Below are 21091 nucleotides of genomic sequence, written 5' to 3'. Positions count from 1 at the left end.
TCCAAGGAACTCTCAAGAGCCTTCTCCAATGCCACAGTTCAATAGCATCAATTCTTCAGTGCTCAGCTTTCTTATATAGTCCAACTCTCACATCCATACATGACTACTGGAAAAATCATAGCCTTGACTAGATGGACTTTTGTTGGCAAGGAAATGTCTGCTTTTTAATATGCTGTCTAGGTTGGTCATAACTTTCCTTCCAAGGAGTAAGTGTCTTTTAATTTCATGGCGGCAATCACCATTTGCAGTGATTTTGGAGCCCCCAAAAATGAGGTCTGCCGCTGTTTTCACTGTTTCCCCATCTATTTGCCATGAAGTGATGGGACCGGATGCCATGATCTTCATTTTCTGAATGTTGAGCTTTAAGCCAACTTTTCCACTCTCCTCTTTCACTCTCATCAAGAGGCTGTTTAGTTCTTCTTTGCTTTCTGCCATAAGGATGGTGTCATCTGCATATCTGAGGTTATTGATGTTTCTCCTGGCAATCTTGATTCCAGCTTGTGCTTCCTCCAGCCCAGCATGTCTCATAATGTACTCTGCATAGAAGTTAAATAAGCAGAGTGACAACATACACCCTTGATGTATTCCTTTTCCTATTTGGAACCAGTCTGTTGTTCCATGTCCAGTTTGAACTGTTGCTTCCTGACCTGCATACAGGTTTGTCAAGAGGCAGGTCAGGTGGTCTGGTATTCCCATCTCTTTCAGAATTTTCCACAGTTTATTGCGATCCACACAGTCAAAGGCTTTGGCATAGTCAATAAAGCAGAAATAGATGCTTTTCTGGAACTCTTTTGCTTTTTTGATGATCCAGTGGATATTGGCAATTTGATATCTGGTTCTTCTGCCTTTTCTAAAACCAGCTTGAATATCTGGAAGTTCACGGTTCATGTATTGTTGAAGTCTGGCTTGGAGAATTTTGAGCATTACTTTACTAGCATATATCCTGAGGAAACCAAAATTGAAAAAGACATATGTATCCCATTGTTCATTTTCTGCACTATTTATAATAGCTAGAACATGGAAGCAACCTAGATATCCATCAACAGATAAATGGATAAAGAAGTTGTGGTACATATATACAATGGAATATTACTCAACCATAGAAAGGAATGCATTTGAGTCAGTTCTAATGAGGTAGATGAACCTAGAACCTATTATATAGAGTGAGGTAAGTCAGAAAAAGAAAGATAAATATCGTATTCTAACACATATATATGGAATCTAGAAAAATGGTACTGAAGAATTTATTTACAGGGCAACAATGGAGAAACAGATACAGAGAATAGACTTAAGGACATGGGGAGAGGGGAAGAGAGGGTGAGATGTATGGAAAGAGTAACATGGAAACTTTACATTAGCATATGTAAAATAGCCAACGGCAATTTGCTGTATGTCTCAGGAAACTCAAACAGGGGCTCTGTATCAACTTAGAGGGGTGGGGTGGGGAGGGAGATGGGAGGGAGGTTCAAAAGGGCGGGGATATATGTATTCCTATGGCTGATTCATGTTGAGGTTTGACAGAAAACAACAAAATTCTGTAAAGCAATTAGCCTTCAATAAAAAATAAATAAAAAAAAGAAGGTAGTATCTTATACCAATAGGTAAGTAACTAAACAAGGAACTGAACCCAGGTAAGCCTAAACTCTCTTTATACCAGTTGCCTGGGAGGAGAGAGTTTCTATGAAGAAGTCAACAGAGGAAAAGAAGTATAATTACTATACAAAGGTGTATTTGAAGCTTAGAAGGTAGTTTGTAATTATCAAGAGTAATCTCAGTGAGCTTGCATAAGAAAAAGCTATATTAGTGAACACTTTTCATTATATTTTAGTACGATGTTATTTATGTTAACTTTGTCATAATTTGTTATATTAAAAATCATTATCAGGTTTTTTAATGATTATAGAGATTTTATATCACATTGCATAATTCTGAACTTTAAACTGATATTAAATTTTTTTGAATTTAGGTTCATACTTTAGAAACAAAAGATCTTTTGCAGAAAACACACATGCATCAAATGTTACGCTTGGTACAAGCTCATCCTCTGCACGAGATAGTAATTATCCTCAAATACTAAAATCTCCATTATGTGCTGGAAATCCCCAGAGATCAGGTTATAAAAGTTGGACACCACAAATGGGATATTCAGGTAAAGTAAGTGGAATATTGACTTAATTGATCTTTGAAACTTTTAAAGTTTTATAAATTATATATTAGGGTAATTAAGGTAATATGAAATTATTTGAAGCTAATATGGAAGACAATAATAACTATGTCAATTTAGCCATATCTACAATTTGATGCTAGATTAATAACACTACATAGTTTGTGATATTGTTTGCTTAAAAATGCAGGTCTAAGTTTTCATCATTCTGACAAAAAAAGATACTAGAAAGAGAAAGCCCTTCCTTTTATACATATTTGCTTAAATCTAAAGTTGGTCCTGTAATACTATTGAGTGTTTTTTAATATTTAAATTTTAATATTTATCTAGATTTAGATTTTCTTGAGGGGAAAATGGGTGAAGTAGGTCTATATGTGTAAGCATCATTTAGTTAAAGGTATATGGCTATATAATACAGGGAGCCCAACCCTGAGCTCTGTGACAACCTAAAGGGGTGGGATAGGGGGTTGGATGGGAGGGAGACTCAAGAGAAAGGGATATATGTATACTTACGGCCAATTTTAGTTGTTGTATGGCAGAAAGCAACACAACATTGATTAAAATTAAAAAATAAAAATTAAAAATTAAAAACAAAATTTAAAAAGGTATATGAATGTATAGATTTACAAAATAATGACAAATTATTTTTCTAAGTGATTTTACTAATGTGTACTCTTACTGGCAATGTATGAGAGTTCTTGTTGATCTATATCCTACCCAGCATGTGGTACTGTCAGACTCCTTAACATTTAACAGTCAAGCAGTTGTAAAATTCCCTGATAGCTCAGTTGGTAAAGAATCCACCTGTAATGCAGGAGACCCTGGTTCGATTCCTGAGTTGGGAAGATCCCCTGGAAAAGGGATAGGCTACCCACTCCAGTATTCTTGGGCTTTCCTGGTGGCTCAGCTGGTAAAGAATCTGCCTGCAATGTGGGAGACCTGGGTTTGATCCCCTAGGTTGAGAAGACCCCCCTGGAGAAGGGAAAGGCTACCCACTCCAGTATTCTGGCCTGGAGAATTCCATGAACTGTATGTTCAGTGGGGGTCACAAAGAGTCAGATATGACTGAGCAGCTTTCACTTTCACCTAAGTGTAGTCTGAATTAGCATTTTCCTGGTTATAAATGAGGTTGATTATTTTTCTTAAAATGTGTATCTTCTTTGCTGGACTATAAACTCTATGAAGACAGAGACTGTAGCAGTTAAAATCCAATCTGAAGTAAAACTATACAATGATTTAAACAGGAAAGATTTAATATAAAGAATTATTAAACTGTGATGGAAAAATAACTATAGGATATAAGAAAACTCTGTGAGGTATCCTAGGGCTGAGGGGGCTCCTAAGAGATCACACTTGGAAGTGGCCCTCGTCTAGGTCCCATTTCCAAGGTTGGAGTGCAGGTCTCTTTGCAGAATGTGAATACTGAATGGCAGTTTCAGTAGTGCCTGCAGATTTGCCAGGTCAGAGCTGGTCTGCTGTCCAGGGCGAACAGGAGGCAGTTGGGGTGGGTGAACTATAGCTGGTGGCTAGCTGTGTAATGAGAGTGGGCTCTGGTGTGGGTTGGAGGCTTGGAGTACACAGTCTCCCTGTTGGGAGGGTTGACATCAAGAGGACTGTGGGAGGCAGACTTGGGAAAGAATGAAAGAGCCAAGGGAATTAGTATGGGCAGGAGGCCTGGAATGCAGGATGTGTATTCAGAGGGCTGAGGGAAGGTTGTCACTATGCCATGCTGTAGCTGTGTGATCACCAGACTACAGCACATTCTGGATGTGTAACTGGGCGCATCACCACCAGATGTCCTCATATCTACACTGCTGACCCACCATACTGTAGTGGAAACTGCAGGAGAGCCCATCATCCTGCAGGGTCCCTCCAGTGCCCTCAATTGAGAAAACTTAACATTATGCACACTTTAAGGAGAAATACTTATAGTGGTTCTGTCCATTATTGCTGAACTTATATTGAAGTGTGAATTTGAAGCTGAGCGATAATAAATTGATAGCTGCCATAACTCCTTTGGCTATAGAGCTTCTGTATATGTCATTCTACACACATCTGGATTTTTTTGACAACAACAAAATGACTTTATGTTTCTACTTAACAGGATGTATACATCTATACTTACAAGTGAGGGGGTTCTCACTCTTTTCCGAAATGAGAAAATTCATAGTCCCAACAGTCATTGCATATTAATTATCTTAAATTCAGTCATGGTCCCACAGAATATTCTGTTACTTGAAGACTAAACCTCCATTAAGTTGTGAATAAACTTTTTAAAATTGAAAAGAGAGAAAAAAATGGTTAGTTTGTACCAATAAACATGCATATAACAAAGCATAGAGATAACATCCAAAGCTACTGCTGTTTTTATTTCTGTAATTGGTCATGATGTTATAGTTGAGATATTTGGTTTTCTTCTTTCACTACCCATTTTGAATTTCCCTAACTTGGAGCAGTAAGGCTGGAATTACCCAGACCTTCATTCCTGAAGGGTCTGAGTCCTTAGTCATTCTGCCATTTTTGCTTGCCATAGTTTTCCATTCACCTTTACTATTGGAAATACGAAGATTTCCCTGGTGGCTCAGATGGTAGAGTGTCTGCCTACAATGTGGGAGACCCAGGTTTGATCCCTGGGTTGAGAAGATCCCCTGGAGAAGGAAATAGCAACCCACTGCAGTACTCTTGCCTGGAAAATCCCATGGATGGAGGAGCCTGGTAGGCTACAGTCTGGGGTCACAAAGAGTCGGACATGACTGAGCGACTTCACTTTCACTTTCAAGGGGTGCCTTAGCAAATCCCTGGGGTTCCATTCATAGTCTACTTTGCCTCCTTTGTGTATAGCAGCATAATATCCCCTTGGCAATTAGGATTGACCACACCATTCATAGATAACTCCCCTTTTTTCTTATTGTTTCAGTAGCATAAATAAGGAGCCTAAAATGGACATGTGGTGATTTCATCTTCCAATTCAGTAGAATCATTGTTAGGTTACCTGGTGGAGCCAGTAACCATATGGAGATTAAGATCTCAAAACCAACAGAGCTCAACATTACCAGAATGGGATACAAAAATTCTTTTGGTGGGTTGGAAGGCATAATAGAGAGAGTAGCCACCCCTACATTCTCACATTGATTCTTGGACCTGTGTATTCTAGTTATGAGGAACACAGCATCTATGATTCCAAATATAAACTGCATCCTGTAAGAGAGAATCCAATTTTTCAGGGTGTTGCCTCCCAATTGGCATTGAGTCTTTAGTAAGTTTTTCTGCCTTTAGATTAATCAACTGTATACACAGTTGATTCAATGGGCTGTAGCCCATTGATACATTTTTTTCTTTTGCTGTGAAGTGAGTTCCTTGATCAGATGCAATACTGTACGAAATGCCTTGATGGTGGATAAGGCATTCTGTGAGTTCATAGATGATGACACTGGCAGAGGCATTGTGGACCATTTCAAAATACAGAAAACAAATGGATTTTTAAGTGATGTTCAATTTTGATAGTAATTTAAAAAAATAAATATTTAAGCCTCAGTTCATTAAAGCAGATGATAATAATAATACCAAAAATAACAATACATTGCAGGAACTAGTAATGGTAAGGATTCAGTAAGATTGGTTTTTCTCATATACTGGTGATAGAATTAAAAGTCGGTACAATTATGAAAATAAATTTGGCAATATACGTGACATCCTTTAAAAGTTTTCTTTTGTTCCATCCAGAAGTAATTTGACTTCTAAGGAGCCAATTTAGAAGTAATATGAGACCCAGAAAAAAGCTTTATGTACTATGATGTTCATTTTAGTATTACTTATATCAGAGAGGTAACAGTGCAAATTTTTTTTTAAGTTTAAGGGAGATGTCTTCTGAGTGAACTGAATTTCCAAGTACTGAAACTTGATATATAGTTTCCAATTAAAAAATGAAAAGATTGTATTTGATTGCAGAACTTAAACTGACTTCTGTAGATCTAATATAAACTCAATCACCAAGAATAACAAAGCCTTCATGGCAAAAAAGGTTCTGAGATTTAGACACATAGATTTTTAAATGAACTCTTAAGTCTACTACTGACTAAGATAGCATAAATGTGTAAATAATTTTGTAAGTGTTATAATAGAAGAATAGAAAAGAAAAAAGGATTGTAGATTAGAGAGGGAAAGGAGGGAAAAAAAGGTATATTGAAAGGTTTAAAGGGAATAAAATATGATTTTGCTTCTTTGAAAAAAAATCTTAGATATATGTAGTTCAGTTCAGTTCAGTTCAGTCGCTCAGTCGTGTCCGACTCTTTGTGACCCCATGAATCGCAGCACACCAGGCCTCCCTGTCCATCACCAACTCCCGAAGTTCACTCAAACTCATGTCCATCGAGTCAGTGATGCCATCCAGCCATCTCATCCTCTGTCATCCCCTTCTCCTCCTGCCCCCAATCCCTCCCAGCATCAGGGTCTTTTCCAATGAGTCAGCTCTTCGCATGAGGTGGCCAAAGTACTGGAGTTTCAGCTTCAGCATCAGTCCTTCCAATGAACACCCAGGACCGATCTCCTTTAGGATGGACTGGTTGGATCTCCTTGCAGTCCAAGGGACTCTCAGGAGTCTTCTCCAACACCACAGTTCAAAAGCATCAATTCTTCGGTGCTCAGCTTTCTTCACAGTCCAACTCTCACATCGATACATGACCACAGGAAAAACCATAGCCTTGACTAGACGAACCTTTGTTGGCAAGGTAATATCTCTGCTTTTGAATGTGCTATCTAGGTTGGTTGTAACTTTCCTTCCAAGGAGTAAGCGTCTTTTAATTTCATGGCTGCAGTCACCGTCTGCAGTGATTTTGGAGCCCCCCGCAAAATAAAGTCTGACACTGTTTCCACTGTTTCCCCATCTATTTCCCATGAAGTGATGGGACCAGATGCCACGATCTTAGTTTTCTGAATGTTGAGCTTTAAGCCAACTTTTTCCCTCTCCTCTTTCACTTTCATCAAGGGGCGTTTTAGTTCCTCTTCACTTTCTGCCATAAGGGTGGTGTCATCTACATATCTGAGGTGATTGATATTTCTCCCAGCAATCTTGATTCCAGCTTGTGCTTCCTCCAGTCCAGCATGTCTGATGATGTACTCTGCATAGAAGTTAAATAAGCAGGTGAGAATGTACAGCCTTGACGTACTCCTTTTCCTATTTGGAACCATGTTGTTCCATGTCCAGTTCGAACTGTTGCTTCCTGGCCTGCATACAGGTTTCTCAAGAGGCAGGTCAGGTGGTCTGGTATTCCCATCTTTCAGAATTTTCCACAGTTTATTGTGATCCACACAGTCAAAGGCTTTGGCATAGTCAATAAAGCAGAAATAGATGTTTTTCTGAAACTCTCTTGCTTTTTCGATGATCCAGCAGATGTTGGCAATTTGATCTCTGGTTCCTCTGCCTTTTCTAAAACCAGCTTGAACATCTGGAAGTTCACAGTTCATATATTGTTGAAGCCTGGCTTGGAGAATTTTGAGCATTACTTTACTGGTGTGTGAGATGAGTACAATTGTGCGGTAGTTTGAGCATTCTTTGACATTGCCTTTCTTTGGAATTGGAATGAAAACTGACCTTTTCCAGTCCTCTGGCCACTGCTGAGTTTTCCAAATTTGCTGGCTTATTGAGTGCAGCACTTTCACAGCATCATCTTTCAGGATGCCTTATAATTTCATGTGCTTTATAAAGCTGTTCTGTATTACATTGAATTCTTATAACAATTTTGTTTAAAATGTTTGGTATTTAAAAAGGTTAAACTGTTCTATACATCAGTGTCTCTTTTGCTGTCTCGTATACAGGGTTATCGTTACCATCTTTCTAAATTCCATATATATGCGTTAGTATACTGTATTGGTGTTTAGAACTGATGTATAGAACAGTCTTATGGACTCTGTGGGAGAGGGAGAGGGTGGGAAGATTTGGGAGAATGGCATTGAAACATGTGAAACGTCATGTATGAAACGAGATGCCAGTCCAGGTTCAATGCACGATGCTGGATGCTTGGGGCTGGTGCACTGGGACGACCCAGAGGGATGGTGTGGGGAGGGAGGAGGGAGGAGGGTTCAGGATGGGGAACACATGTATACTAATTAAATAATTTTCTATTAAAGAAAAAAAAAAAAGAGTAATAGCTTCCAAAGGAGATTTGAGGGTCTTGCTTTCTGAGCAAAGTTTGAGTTTTACTGCACGGATATATTGGCAAATCTCTGTCTTTCTCACTAGCTGGTTTTTTTTTGTTCTTGGTGAGGTTCTATAGAAAGGAAGCTTCCGGGTCTCTGAATAAAAAATAAATAAATAAATAAATAAAAAGGTTAAACTACTTACCTGAATATTTACGGTCTGTGAGGCATAAATTTCAAAATCAGTAATACATGTAGTGGTTAAGAGTGCCAGGTCTGGATTCAGACCACCTGTGTACACATTCTACCAGTTCCATTAGAGCTTCAGTCTCCTTAGAAGTAAATGGAGAAATTAATGATGTCTATTGATAGAGTCAAATACAAAAAAGGCCTTAATCACCTGTATAACCTCGATGATGTGGTCACTCACCTGGAGCCAGACAGCCTGGAATGGGAAGCCAAATGGGTCATAGGAGGCACTACATAAACAAAGCTAGTGGAGGTGATGGAATTCCAGCTGAGCTATTTCAAATCCTAAAAGATGATTCTGTGAAAGTACTGCACTCAGTATGTCAACAAATTTAGCAAACTCAGCAGTAGCCACAGGACTGGAAGATGTCAGTTTTCATTCCAGTGCCAAAGAAGGGCAATGCCAGACAATGTTCAAAGTATCATACAGTTGTGCTCATTTCACATGCTAGCAAGATAATCCTCAAAATCCTTCAAGCTAGGCTTCAGCAGTGAACCAAGAACTTCCAGATGTATATGCTGGATTTAGAAAAGGCAGAGGAGCCAGAGATCAAATTGCCAATATCTGTTGGATCATAGAAAAAGGAAGGGAATTCCGGAAAAATCTACTTCTGCTTTATTGACTACACGAAAGCCTGTGACTGTGTAGATCACAACAAATTGTGGAAAATTCTTAAAGAGATGGGAATAACAGACCACATGACTTGCCTCCTGAGAAATCTGTATGTAGGTCAAGAACCAACAGTTAGAACTGGACACTGGTTCAAAATTGGGAAAGGAGTATGTCAAGGCTGAATATTGTCACCCTGTTTACTTAACTTCTATCTGAGTACATCATGTGAAATGCCAGGCTGGATGCATCACAAGCTAGAATCAAGACTGCCAGGAGAAATATCAACAGTCTTAGATATGCAGATGATACCACTCTAATGGTCGAAAGTGAAGAGGAACTAAAGAGCCTCTAGATGAGTGTGAAAGAGGAGAGTGATAAAAGCTGGCTTAAGACTCAACATTTAAAAAACTAAGATCATAGCATTCAGTCCCATCACTTCATGGCAAATAGATGGGGAAAAAGTGGAAACAGTGACAAACTTTATTTTCTTGAGCTCCAAAATTGCTGTGGATGGTGACTGCAGCCACAAAATTAAAAGACCTTTGCTCCTTGGAAGAAAAGCTATGACAAACCTAGACAACAAATTAGAAAGCAGAGACATTACTTTGCCAACAAAGGTCCATACAGTCAGAGCTGTGGTTTCTCCAGTAGTCATATACAGATTTGAGAATTAGACCATAAGGAAGGGTGAGTGCCAAAGAACTGATGCTTTGAAATTGTGCTGGAGAAGACTCTTGAGAGTCCCTTGGACTGCAAGGAGATCCAGTCCAACCTAAAGGAAATCAACCCTGAGTAATAACTGGAAGTACTGATAATGAAGCTGAAGCTTTAGTACTTTGGCCTCCTGATGTGAAGAACCCAACTCACTGGAAAAGATTGATGCTGGGAAAGATTGAGGGCAAGAGGAGAAGGACGCAACAGAGCATGAGATGGTTGAATGGCATCACTGACTCAATGGACATGAGTTTGAGGAAACTCTAGGAGTTAGTGAAGGATAGGGAAGTCTGGTGTGCTGTAGTTCATGGGGTTGCAAGGAGTTGGAGATGACTTAGTGAATGAACAGCAACAATTGATAGAATCATGGTGACAAAGTTAATTCAAGTAAAGAACTTTGAACATTCTTGGCACATTAATAAAATATCCAACCTTATACAGATATCTAGTTTCTACAGTTTGTAGCTATATGATTTATACTATATAAAATGCATTTGTGTATATTATGCCATTTGATCCTTTCAGCTACCGTATTTTGTGATTTTTGATTACTTATTATGAAATAATTTGCTCAAATTCAGATAGCTTTTAAATGACAAAATAAGATAAATAATGTTTTCTTATCCCAAATTTAGTGTTTCTTTATGATTTCATTCCAGTAAAATGCAAAATAAGACAATATGTGATTTATTATTTCTAAATGTGAAGTTAAGTTTTGGCAAAATAGAGAATTAACATTTTTATTTGGTCTGGATATGGAAAGATTTTATTTTGATGAGGAAAATAAGATTTTTTCTTGGATATTAAAACTCTGCCATTGATTTGGTGCTTTGAGATCTTATGAGAAAGAACTACAAATTATTATGTTTATATGTTTTCTTTCAACAGTTTTGACAGCTACATCCTCATCTGCAGTTTCTGCACACTCTCCTTCAGTTATCGTAGCTGTTGTAGAAGGGAGAGGACTTGCCAGAGGTGAAATAGGAATGGCAAGTATTGATTTAAAAAGCCCACAAATTGTATTATCTCAATTTGCGGACAATACAACATATGCAAAGGTAAGTATTTATACTCCTAGAAAATGGTTCATCTAGAGGGTACTTTGAAGATTTTCAAGTCAGTGCGTCCCTAATTAGTTTACTTTTTGTTAGAATAATGGTTATTCATTATTGCACCAATCTAGGTTACTATGAATTAAAAGAAACATTTTTTACATCTGATTTTAATTTTTAAATATTATTTTGTTCTGAAATAACATGTTTTGCTGTTATTTGAATATTCCAAATTACTATTAATGTTTCTAAAATTAATATCTTCTAATAATTCCTGGACTTAGTCCAAAAATAACATGTGTCATAATGCTATCTCCAAAGGGTTGTTTCCACAGAAATGTATTTTAATTTTATTTTCTAGAAATAAGGGAGACTAGTGTTTTAGATCAGTAATAATTTAGTCCCTCAACTCCTTGCCTTCACTTCCTATCATTCATCATTAATTTGAGCCACTGGTCTGTTGTAATCTCTATATTCTAAAAAGTTATTTGACTCAAATTCTGTTATGAAAAAATATTAAATACTATGTTATTTTTAATGTTTTATTATTCCTTATTTCTTTCTCGCATTCCCTTTTTTGGTTCCCTAATATGTAGATTTCCTCTCTCTACCTAATAATTAACTTTTTAGTATGCTTAACAACCTAAATGATATTAGTACTATGTATCTGGGTATTTCACATTTCTTTGCAATTTAAAAATGATAGGATAAAAGTTTTTTTTTTTTTAACTGGAATGTTTGACATATTAAGAATTTTTGTGTCTAGGATAGTTCTAATTTACCTGACACTGTGAAAAACATCAGTCATAAAACAGATGTTTCTCATCTGTGTTTCTGTACTTTTCAGCTTCTAAGCTGTACCAATGTGGCCATACTGATTGAGTCACCATAGTTAGCTATTGAATGTTTATGTTTTTCATGGAGATAAATAAAATACCGAGTAGATGATTTTACTAAAAACATTGTTTTTAAGGAATGCCTACTCGATAAGTTCAAATTATTTGGGGGCTTACAGCTGATACAAACTATTGTAAGTAAAATACAGCCTATGTTTATGATAATATATTTATAATTTTATAGAATGTATGTTTAACATAGCACCATTAGAAATATGTTTAACTGAAATATAATTAGGACAGTTGTGATTTTGTATATCTCTGAATTAATTATAAGCATTTATCTCTCAGAAAAATATGAAACATTTTTGGTTTTAGAGACTCCTAAGCCTACATTTAAGAGATTATTTATTCAAACAATTTTAGGTGATCACTAAACTTAAAATTTTATCACCTTTGGAAATAATAATGTCAAATACTGCTTGTGTTGTGGGAAATTCAACCAAGTTGTTTACTCTTATCACAGAAAATTTCAAGGTAAGTGATTTTTAAATTCTCAATAGTAACATTCAAGATCTTCATATTTTTAAAAGTCCATTTTAAAATATATTAAAGAACAATAATTTGACTAACTTTATGTTTACCATAATGTACTCACTAAGTACAAGTCCTAAGCTAAGGGACTACTAATACATATAATTAGTAGTGGGAAAGATTGAAGGCAGAAGAAGGGGACAACAGAGGATAAGATGGTTGGATGGCATCACTGACTCGATGGACATGAGTTTGAGCAAGCTCCGGGAGTTGGTGATGGACAGGGAAGCCTGGCATGCTGCAGTCAATGGGGTCATAAGGAATCAGACACAACTGTGCAACTGAACTGAATACATATAATAAAGATGATGAATTCACTTATTTAATTTGGTACTCTTGATATACTTTGAAAAAAGAAAAATGTTTTAGGTAATAAGGGGTTTTTCCAGAGTATACAGGAGGCAAAAAAGTAACTTCTTCCTTCCAGTGTCCATATATGAATTCAAGAGAAGGACCCTGAACTGTTCCTGTTTTGTTCATGCTCCCACATGTTATATTAATCTCTGTTTCTGGGGGTAGAAGCACTATGATTGATTAATCCCTGGTCATTGACTTTTTGCTGTGGGGCACAGAGTACTGTAATTGACAGTCCTAAATGGACAGAGCAACATAGAATGTGGGATAGATAAATCCTCTGAAGGTGAAAACAACATATATCTATGACCCTTGAGATGTAAGGCGATATAGCCTAGTGCTTAAGGACAGATGAGCCAGACTGCTGTGGTTTCAAATCCTGATTCTAAATGACTGTGTGCAAGTTAAGTTACTCAACCTTTTTCAGTTCAGTTCAGTTCAGTCCCTCAGTCGTGTCCAACTCTTTGTGACTCCATGAACCGCAGCATGCCAGGCCTCCCTCTCCATCACCAACTCCCAGAGTTCACCCAAACCCATGTCCATTGAGTTGGTGATGCCATCCAACCTCTTTAAACTTCAGTTTTTATTTGTCAGTAAAATAGGGACAATAATAGTATCTACCTCCTAGAGAGCTGGTATTTTATATCGGGTAATCAGAAATGGTCTCATTGGTGAGGTTTCATTTGGGCAAAGTCTTGAAAGGAGTGAGAGTGAGAGAGCCATAAAAGTACTGCATGCATGCTTAGTCACTAAGTCTTGTCCAACTCTTTGAGATCCTGTTGACTGTTTGCCTGCCAGGCCCCTCTGTCTATGGGATTTCCCAGGCAAGAATACTGGTGTGTGTTGCCAATTTCTTCTCCAGGGTATCTTCCTGAACCAGGGGTTGAACAGGTGTCTCCTGCATGTCCTGCATTGGCAGGCAGATTCTTTACCACTGAACCACCTGGGAAGTCCTATAGAAATACTGAGTTGGCCAAAATGTTTGGTCAGGTTTTTCCATAACATGAAAAATCCCAACGAACTTTTTGGCCACCTCAATATTTTGTATGAAAGAATCATAAGCAGAGGGGAAAAAAAAAACAATGTTATTATTGTTGTTAACATTATTATCACACTTACCATAAAAAGACCTCAATTAAATAAGCAGTATGAAATGGAAGAAACATGGACTTCGTAGTCAAAGAAATCTAAATTCAAGTCTGAGCTCTGGCATATGTCAATTCTTTGATATTAAAAAAGTTACTTGGCTTCTCAGAATTTGACTTAGAGGAAAATTGTAGATAAGTATGACTTATGTCATAGAGTTATACTGGGAAGATTAAATGAGATAACTGTTCAGTCTTGAGACCTATCAAATTCCATACCTGCTTGTGACTTTATTTTTTCAGTCTTACAACTCTTTCAGAGTCCATTGCTAATATATTGCCTCTTTTACCTAATACTTTTATTAAAAATAAGCAGACCTTCTATTTTGCGATTGCATGCTTTTTAAAATTTTGCTCTTTTTAAAAAAGTTCCATTATCTCCTTTTCTTTATTCTGTAAATTAAATTCACCTCATGTAGATAATATTTCATAGATTTGATATCTGGAATTGGTATTTTTTGCTTTCCCAACTAGTATATTATAATATTTACCCTCTCTCAATTATGATAATATATTGAAAGTGAAAGTCACTCAGTCGTGTCTGACTTTTTGTGACCCAATGGATTATACAGTCCATGGAATTCTCCAGGCCAGGATACTGGAATGGGTAGCCTTTCCCTTCTCCAGGGGATTTTCCCAGCCCAGGGATCGAACTCAGGTCTCCTGCATTGCGGGCGGATTCTTTACCAGCTGAGCCACCAGGGAAGCCCAATATGATGCTGAATGCAAAACCTTTGTTGTTGCTGTAGAATAAAGTTAGTAGGAGTCAGAGACTCATTTTTTTTATTATTGTACTTAAATTTCATGCGAATATAGATTAACAAGAGCTACAGACTACTCAAATTCACTTAGCAAATAACTAGAAAAACTTATTTAACTCTAGAAAATAATAAATAATGAAAAATAAGCTTTGCACAATATTTTAAGCCACCTACCCATGTATGAGCATGTGTTTAAGAAAGCAGTTTTGGGCAAGTGCATGAAACTTAAAATTTATCTTGAAATTAAAAATTCTTTTCAGAATGTTAATTTCACTACTATCCAAAGGAAATACTTCAATGAAACAAAAGGACTAGAATACATTGAACAGTTATGCATAGCAGAATTCAACACTGTCCTAATGGAGGTTCAGTCCAAGTAAGTTAAGATTTGGGGCAAGTAGTAAGTCCCTAGTGTGTATTCCAGGAGGGAAAGGTCTTTTGTCTGTTTTGTTCTTTGCTATATCCCTACCACCGAGAAAAATGCTGAGAAAGTTTCATAAAACACATTCAGTAATTACTGAGTAGTAAAGTAATTAACTGAAATTTATACACAGGGCATATCTTGCTGACTTAATTTATATAGAATTTCTCCAAATTAGTCATAATCTATTGCCCTAATCATTGCTGCTCACTTTAACTTTGAAATGAAAAGCTTAAGTGGCCAGAGCTACTAGAAGTGTGAGGGCACAGAAGTGAAACACAGGTAAAGCTGTGTTCCTGTTACCTCACTCCTTTACCCCTTCGAAATGAGACAGGAAATGATACTTTTGGAATGGATATTTTTTAGAATTTGCTGAACAGATACTTTCTTTGAGCCAGGGAGGACTATTTGTTCACTAAGTTAATCATGACGATCTTTTCTCACCAAGATCCTATACATTATAGGATGTATATAGGAATGAGGTACGTTCCTATACATTATGATCTCCTGACTGTACCTTTTAAACCCTCAGACTGTCTCAACATTATTTGAATACGTACTTAGAATGGTACCATTGAGTGTTGAATTCTAACGTGACTTACTGGGAATCCATTTTTTATTCTTTTAACTTTATTCTTTAAACTTATTCTTTAAGTCTCAGACTTCAGAGAATTGTCTGTTTTTATCAACTTTTATGCTTTAGAGGTAATTTAACTAGTCATCCAAAATGAGGAACACTTGGAGTGCTTTTTCCCTTTGAATTTAAGCAATGTTATGCAAATATTTATAATTTTGTTATAAAAGTAAAATAAATGTTTTCCTTTATAGCAATACTTTTATTACAGAGATTTATAGTGGTGTATCATTGGTTACCTTACAGATATTACTGCCTTGCAGCTGTTGCAGCTTTATTAAAATATGTTGAATTTATTCAAAATTCAGTTTACGCACCAAAATCGCTAAAGATTTGTTTCCAGGGTAGTGAACAGACAGCCATGATAGATTCATCATCAGCCCAAAACCTTGAATTACTAATTAATAATCAAGACTCTAGGTAAGATTATCCATTTTTTATTAGGAAATATATCAGTATATTTTATTATCATATTTTTCTATGAATAGTTACTTTATATTTTTTAAAGTTGTTCAGTGGAGAAATATTGAAAATAAACATTTTTAATATTTATACCATTGTTGCTGAACTGCTCAAATGTTTTCACCAAAATCAAGTTTTAAAAAGATATTTTTACTAAATAAGAAAAAAAAAAATCTGACAGCCATTTCAAAATTAAGCAGAAGACTTGAACAGACGTTTCTCCAAAGAAGATATACAGAGGTACAATAAGCAAGAGCTCAACATCACTATTTGTTAGGGAAATACATATCAAAAACAGTTATCACTTCCCACTGTTAGTATAGTTATTATTAAATAAATAGGAAGATAAGAATTGGTAAGGATGAAGAAATTAGAATCCTAATCCATTTATGGTAGGGATATAAAATGGTGGAGGCACTTTGAGAAACCATGTGGTGGTTCCTCAAAAAGCTAAATTTGGCATTACCATACAATCCAGAAATTCTGCTTCTTGGTATATACCCAGAAGAACTGAGAGTGGAGATTCAAACAGATACTTGGACACAAGTATTCATAGCAGCATGATTCACAGTAGCCAAAATGTGGAAACAAACCAAATGTCCATCAACCAGTGACTAATAAAGTGTATACAAATAAGATGTATACATATAATGGAATATCATTCAGCTTTAAAAAGGAATGAAATTCTGCCACAAGATGTATGAACCTTGAAGACATTGTGTTAAGTGAAATACGCTGGACACAAAAGGTGAAGTACCTAGAATAGGCAAATTTATGGCAACAGAAAGTAGACAGGTTATCAGGGGCTGGGGGAACTGGGGAATGGGAGAGTTATTGTTTAATGGATTCAGAGTTTATGTTTGGGATGATGAGAAAGCTCTGGAAACGAATGGTAGTAATGGTTGCACATTATTGCAAGTATACCTAATGGCACTGAATAGTGAGCGTAATATGGTTAAAATGGTAAAATTTGTGTTTTGTATGTTTTACCATAATAAAAAAGAAGTTATTGTGTGCAGAATACTACAATGCTGAAATAACCAGTTTTAAAAGCATTAAATACAGGAAATTCAAGGGACTACATAATCATTTGAGAAGATGAAGTAGTTGAAAATGATAAAAATGGTCTTTGTGTATGACTAGATTGCTGGTTTTATTGGTTTATTATTAGCTTCAGTTAGATGAATATTGATGGTAAACATGAATGAAAGGGAGAATGGGAGATTGCTCATGTGTTTGTGCATATGTGTGTGTTGTCCATGTACATACACACTGTAAACATGAGGTTTTATAAGATTTCATAATGGTTGAATAAACTAGAATCAAAATGTCATTAGAAGATAATGTAATCAACCTGTGGTGGTGTTTATAGTAGGGATAAACTATATGGTTTAATAAGGGTTCAATTTGGTACAAAGAATTAGTGAGTCATGGTTTATCTCCTTAAGGAATTATAGTCCGGAGGAGGAGACTATAGTATCATAGATCATTAACATGTACTAAGTACATCAGGCCCTCTGTAACCGAGGGACCGACTGTTGGTTGAATTCACAGATATGGAACTTGTGAATATGGAGGGCCCACTGTAGTAGGCCATTTTATATAAAGGACTTAAGTATCCATGGATTCTGGTATCCATTAGAGGTCTTAGAGTCAATTACCTATAGAAAGGGTCGACTGTATGGTGATGAAAATTTGCATAAAAAATGATGGGCTCGTAGCAGAGAGAGAAAGTTAATTTGGCTTAGTTAAGGAGTAAAACAATTATTATAGAAATGGTTTTCTAGAGGGGATAATACCTTGACTTTTTTTTTTTTTAGCCCAGACATGAGTTTTGAAATATAAATAGAAGTTTTCCAGATTAAAGAGTAAAACAAGTAGTAAGACAGTGAATAAAAAGGTTTTGAAAGCATGATTTTCAATATAGTAATATGTGCAAGGAAACTTAAGCTATTTAGTTTGGTAAAATGCAGGTTGGGAGTAAGTAAGCTTGGAGTAAAATCTCAGCTTTTAGTAATTAATATATCGATAACCTCAGATATCAATAAATACAAATTTTAGTATTAAGAGTATTGAATAGAATAAAGAGTGCTTTAGACAATTGAAGCCTTAAGGTGCTTGTGCCAGTTTCAGAGCTTCAGTGTAAATATTTCTGTCGCTTTGTGCGTTCTTATCTTGGCTTTACTTTCCACTATATGAAATCTCCAGACATATCTAATTTTGTTTATTATTTACTTCAGTCATCAAGAACAGTTTAGATCTATCTAGGTACTGTTGGTACTACTTTTAGTAAAGTAGGAATACTACTGTATATACTACTTTTTGTCATCCATCAGTGTAGTGACCTCTGCACCTTTGCAGTTCCACTGGATAATGGTGATCTAAAATTATAACCTTTTAAAGGAGAATGTAATTAATAGTAGTTATTCCTTTCTAGCTTAGTGAATAAGTAATATTTTTTCTGTTGCCTGGGAAAAGATAAAATAATATCTGGATAAACTACTCTGTTGTTGACTTTCTAAGTTAAAATAACATAGGGTAATATAGACAGTCAATAACTAAGGCTGGTAATTATTACAAAGGGTTTTATACTCAGTTTTACTTTGTCACATTTCATAGTTAATCATTGTTTGACCATTGTCATCATCAAACATTGCTTGAGTTTCTGCCATATATTAAATGATAAGATATTTGACCTTCAAGAGTTCATATTGTAGTTGAGAGGAGAAATTGAGGTCTTTTCCCTGACTTAAACCAAAGAAAATTAGGTTGAAAGATGAGCATGCTACCTACTAAACTATCTGAATAGCTCTAATGCTTCTATGGACTTGTCACTTGTTCAGTATAGTTTCCATCATTGATTTCTATAGCAAATGGCAGGTTTAGGTGTGCTCCCTACTTTTGTTCCTGCAAAAGACAAGTTCTCAAAATTGTACCTGTGACTTACCTATGATAACCTCCTGATTCCCAGCCAGGGCTTGATTTGACTAATTTCTTAAAAATATGTTTAAATTGATATACTAAAAATTTGATAGTCTGATAACTTAAATCATTTTTATTTCCTTTCTTCTCTTAACCCAAATTCAGTATGTCAGTAAATCCTCTTGATTCAGCCTTTAGAGTACGTTCATATTCTGGGTCTTATCATTTCCAAGTCTACAAACTTAACACCGTACTTTTACTGCTCAGTTGCTGAGTTGTGTCTGACTCTTTGTCACCCTTTGGACTGCAGCCTGCCAGGCTCCTCTGTTCACGGGATTTTTCAGACAAGAATACTGGAGTGGGTTGCCCTTTCCTCCTCCAAGTTATCTTCACAACCTAGGGATTGAAGCTGCATCTCCCGTGTCTCCTGCACTGTAGTTAGATTGTTTACCTGCTGAGCCACCAGGGAAGCCCCCACAACTCTAATCCATACCTCCATCATTTTAGCCTGGACCCATCACTTCATGGGAAATACATGGGGAAACAGTGGAAACAATGTCAGACTATTTTTGTGGGCTCCAAAATCACTGCAGATGGTGAATGCAGCCATGAAATTAAAAGATGCTTACTCCTTGGAAGAAAAGTTATGATCAACCGAGATAGCATATTGAAAAGCAGAGACATTACTTTGCCAACAAAGGTCCATCTCGTCAAGGCTATGGCTTTTCCAGTGGTCATGTATGGATGTGAGAGTTGGACTGTGAAGAAAGCTGAGTGCCAAAGAATTGATGCTTTTGAACTGTGGTGTTGGAGAAGACTCTTGAGAGTCCCTTGGACTGCAAGGAGATCAAACCAGTCCATTCTAAAGGAGATGAGCCCTGGAATTTCTTTGGAAGGAATGATGCTAAAGCTGAAACTCCAGTACTTTGGCCACCTCATGTGAAGAGTTGACTCATTGGAAAAGCCTCTGATGCTGGGAGGGATTGGGGGCAGGAGGAAAAGAGGACAGAGGATGAGATGGCTGGATGGCATCACCGACTCGATGGATGTGAGTTTGAGTGAACTCCGGGAGTTGGTGATGGACAGGGAGGCCTGGCGTGCTGTGATTCATGGAGTCACAAAGAGTCGGACATGACTGAGCGACTGAATTGAACTGAACTATATAGTATAATAGCCCCTAACTTGTCTCTCTGTCTTCTTCCTCTCCCTACAATTAGTCTGTTCTCAACCTAGTGGCCAGAAAGTGATCCTTTTAAACCAGAAATTACATCTTGAAACTTTAATGCTTAAAAGTCTTCCAGTGCTCCTGTTACCTTTAGAGTGTAGTTCAGACTCTTTACCATGGCCTACAAGGACTTCTGTGTTCTGATTTCTTTCAACTTCTTTATTCATTTCCCTTAATTCTTACTTTGCAGTGCTCCACCAACCTTGATCTTTCTGGTTCTAGAGCCAGAAAGACTGGTGGTGGTTTAGTTGTTAAATCTTGTCCGACTCTTGTGGCCACATGGACTGTGGCCTGCCAGGCTCTTCTGTTCATGGGATTCTCCTGGCAAGAATATTGGAGTGGGTTGCCATTTCCTTCCCCACCAGGAAGACTGGGCTTAAATTGCTGTTCTGTTTTGCCCCTTTAAACTGGTAACTCTTTTATTATTGTTGTTCACTTATTTGGAAACCTCAGGCAGATTACTTAATTTCTTTGTGTTTCAGTTTCTTCCCTTATAAAATGTGGCTAATAATAGCATCTAGCCCATACCATTGTTATTAGAATTAAATAATATATGTACATTTCTTAGAATAAGGCCTGGCATATACTGTGTTCAGTATGTTAGCTATTCTCACCATCATTGTCATAATTATTCCCGTTTCATCATCATCTTGGTATGGATGTCTTAATTCAACTGTCAGATATAAATACAGGTCTTTCTCAACCTAACTAAAGCAATCCTTCTTGTCATTCTCTGTACAGTCCTATTTGTTTGTAATAGTTTCTGTACCTGATATTATTTTCTTTCTTTCTCTTTTATAATTCTCTAAC

At 36.6% G+C, this 21091-nt stretch overlaps 1 protein-coding gene across 1 annotated transcript in view; it reads left to right on the top strand.

Moving 5' to 3' along the window:
• Positions 1 to 21091, top strand: part of MSH4 (mutS homolog 4) — a 105075-nt gene that overhangs the window by 11144 nt on the left and 72840 nt on the right. Inside the window, exons 2-6 of the mRNA XM_005893467.2 lie at positions 1967 to 2149; positions 10773 to 10933; positions 12190 to 12300; positions 14878 to 14993; positions 15919 to 16092. Coding sequence (XP_005893529.1) covers positions 1967 to 2149; positions 10773 to 10933; positions 12190 to 12300; positions 14878 to 14993; positions 15919 to 16092 — 745 coding nt within the window. The remainder of the gene's footprint in view (positions 1 to 1966; positions 2150 to 10772; positions 10934 to 12189; positions 12301 to 14877; positions 14994 to 15918; positions 16093 to 21091) is intronic.

The sequence above is a fragment of the Bos mutus genome, chromosome 3 (genome assembly GCF_027580195.1).
Source record: "Bos mutus isolate GX-2022 chromosome 3, NWIPB_WYAK_1.1, whole genome shotgun sequence".
Taxonomy (NCBI): Eukaryota; Metazoa; Chordata; class Mammalia; order Artiodactyla; family Bovidae; genus Bos; species Bos mutus.
Note: the sequence above shows the minus strand (reverse complement) of the source record. Positions and strands in the feature narration are given on the sequence as shown.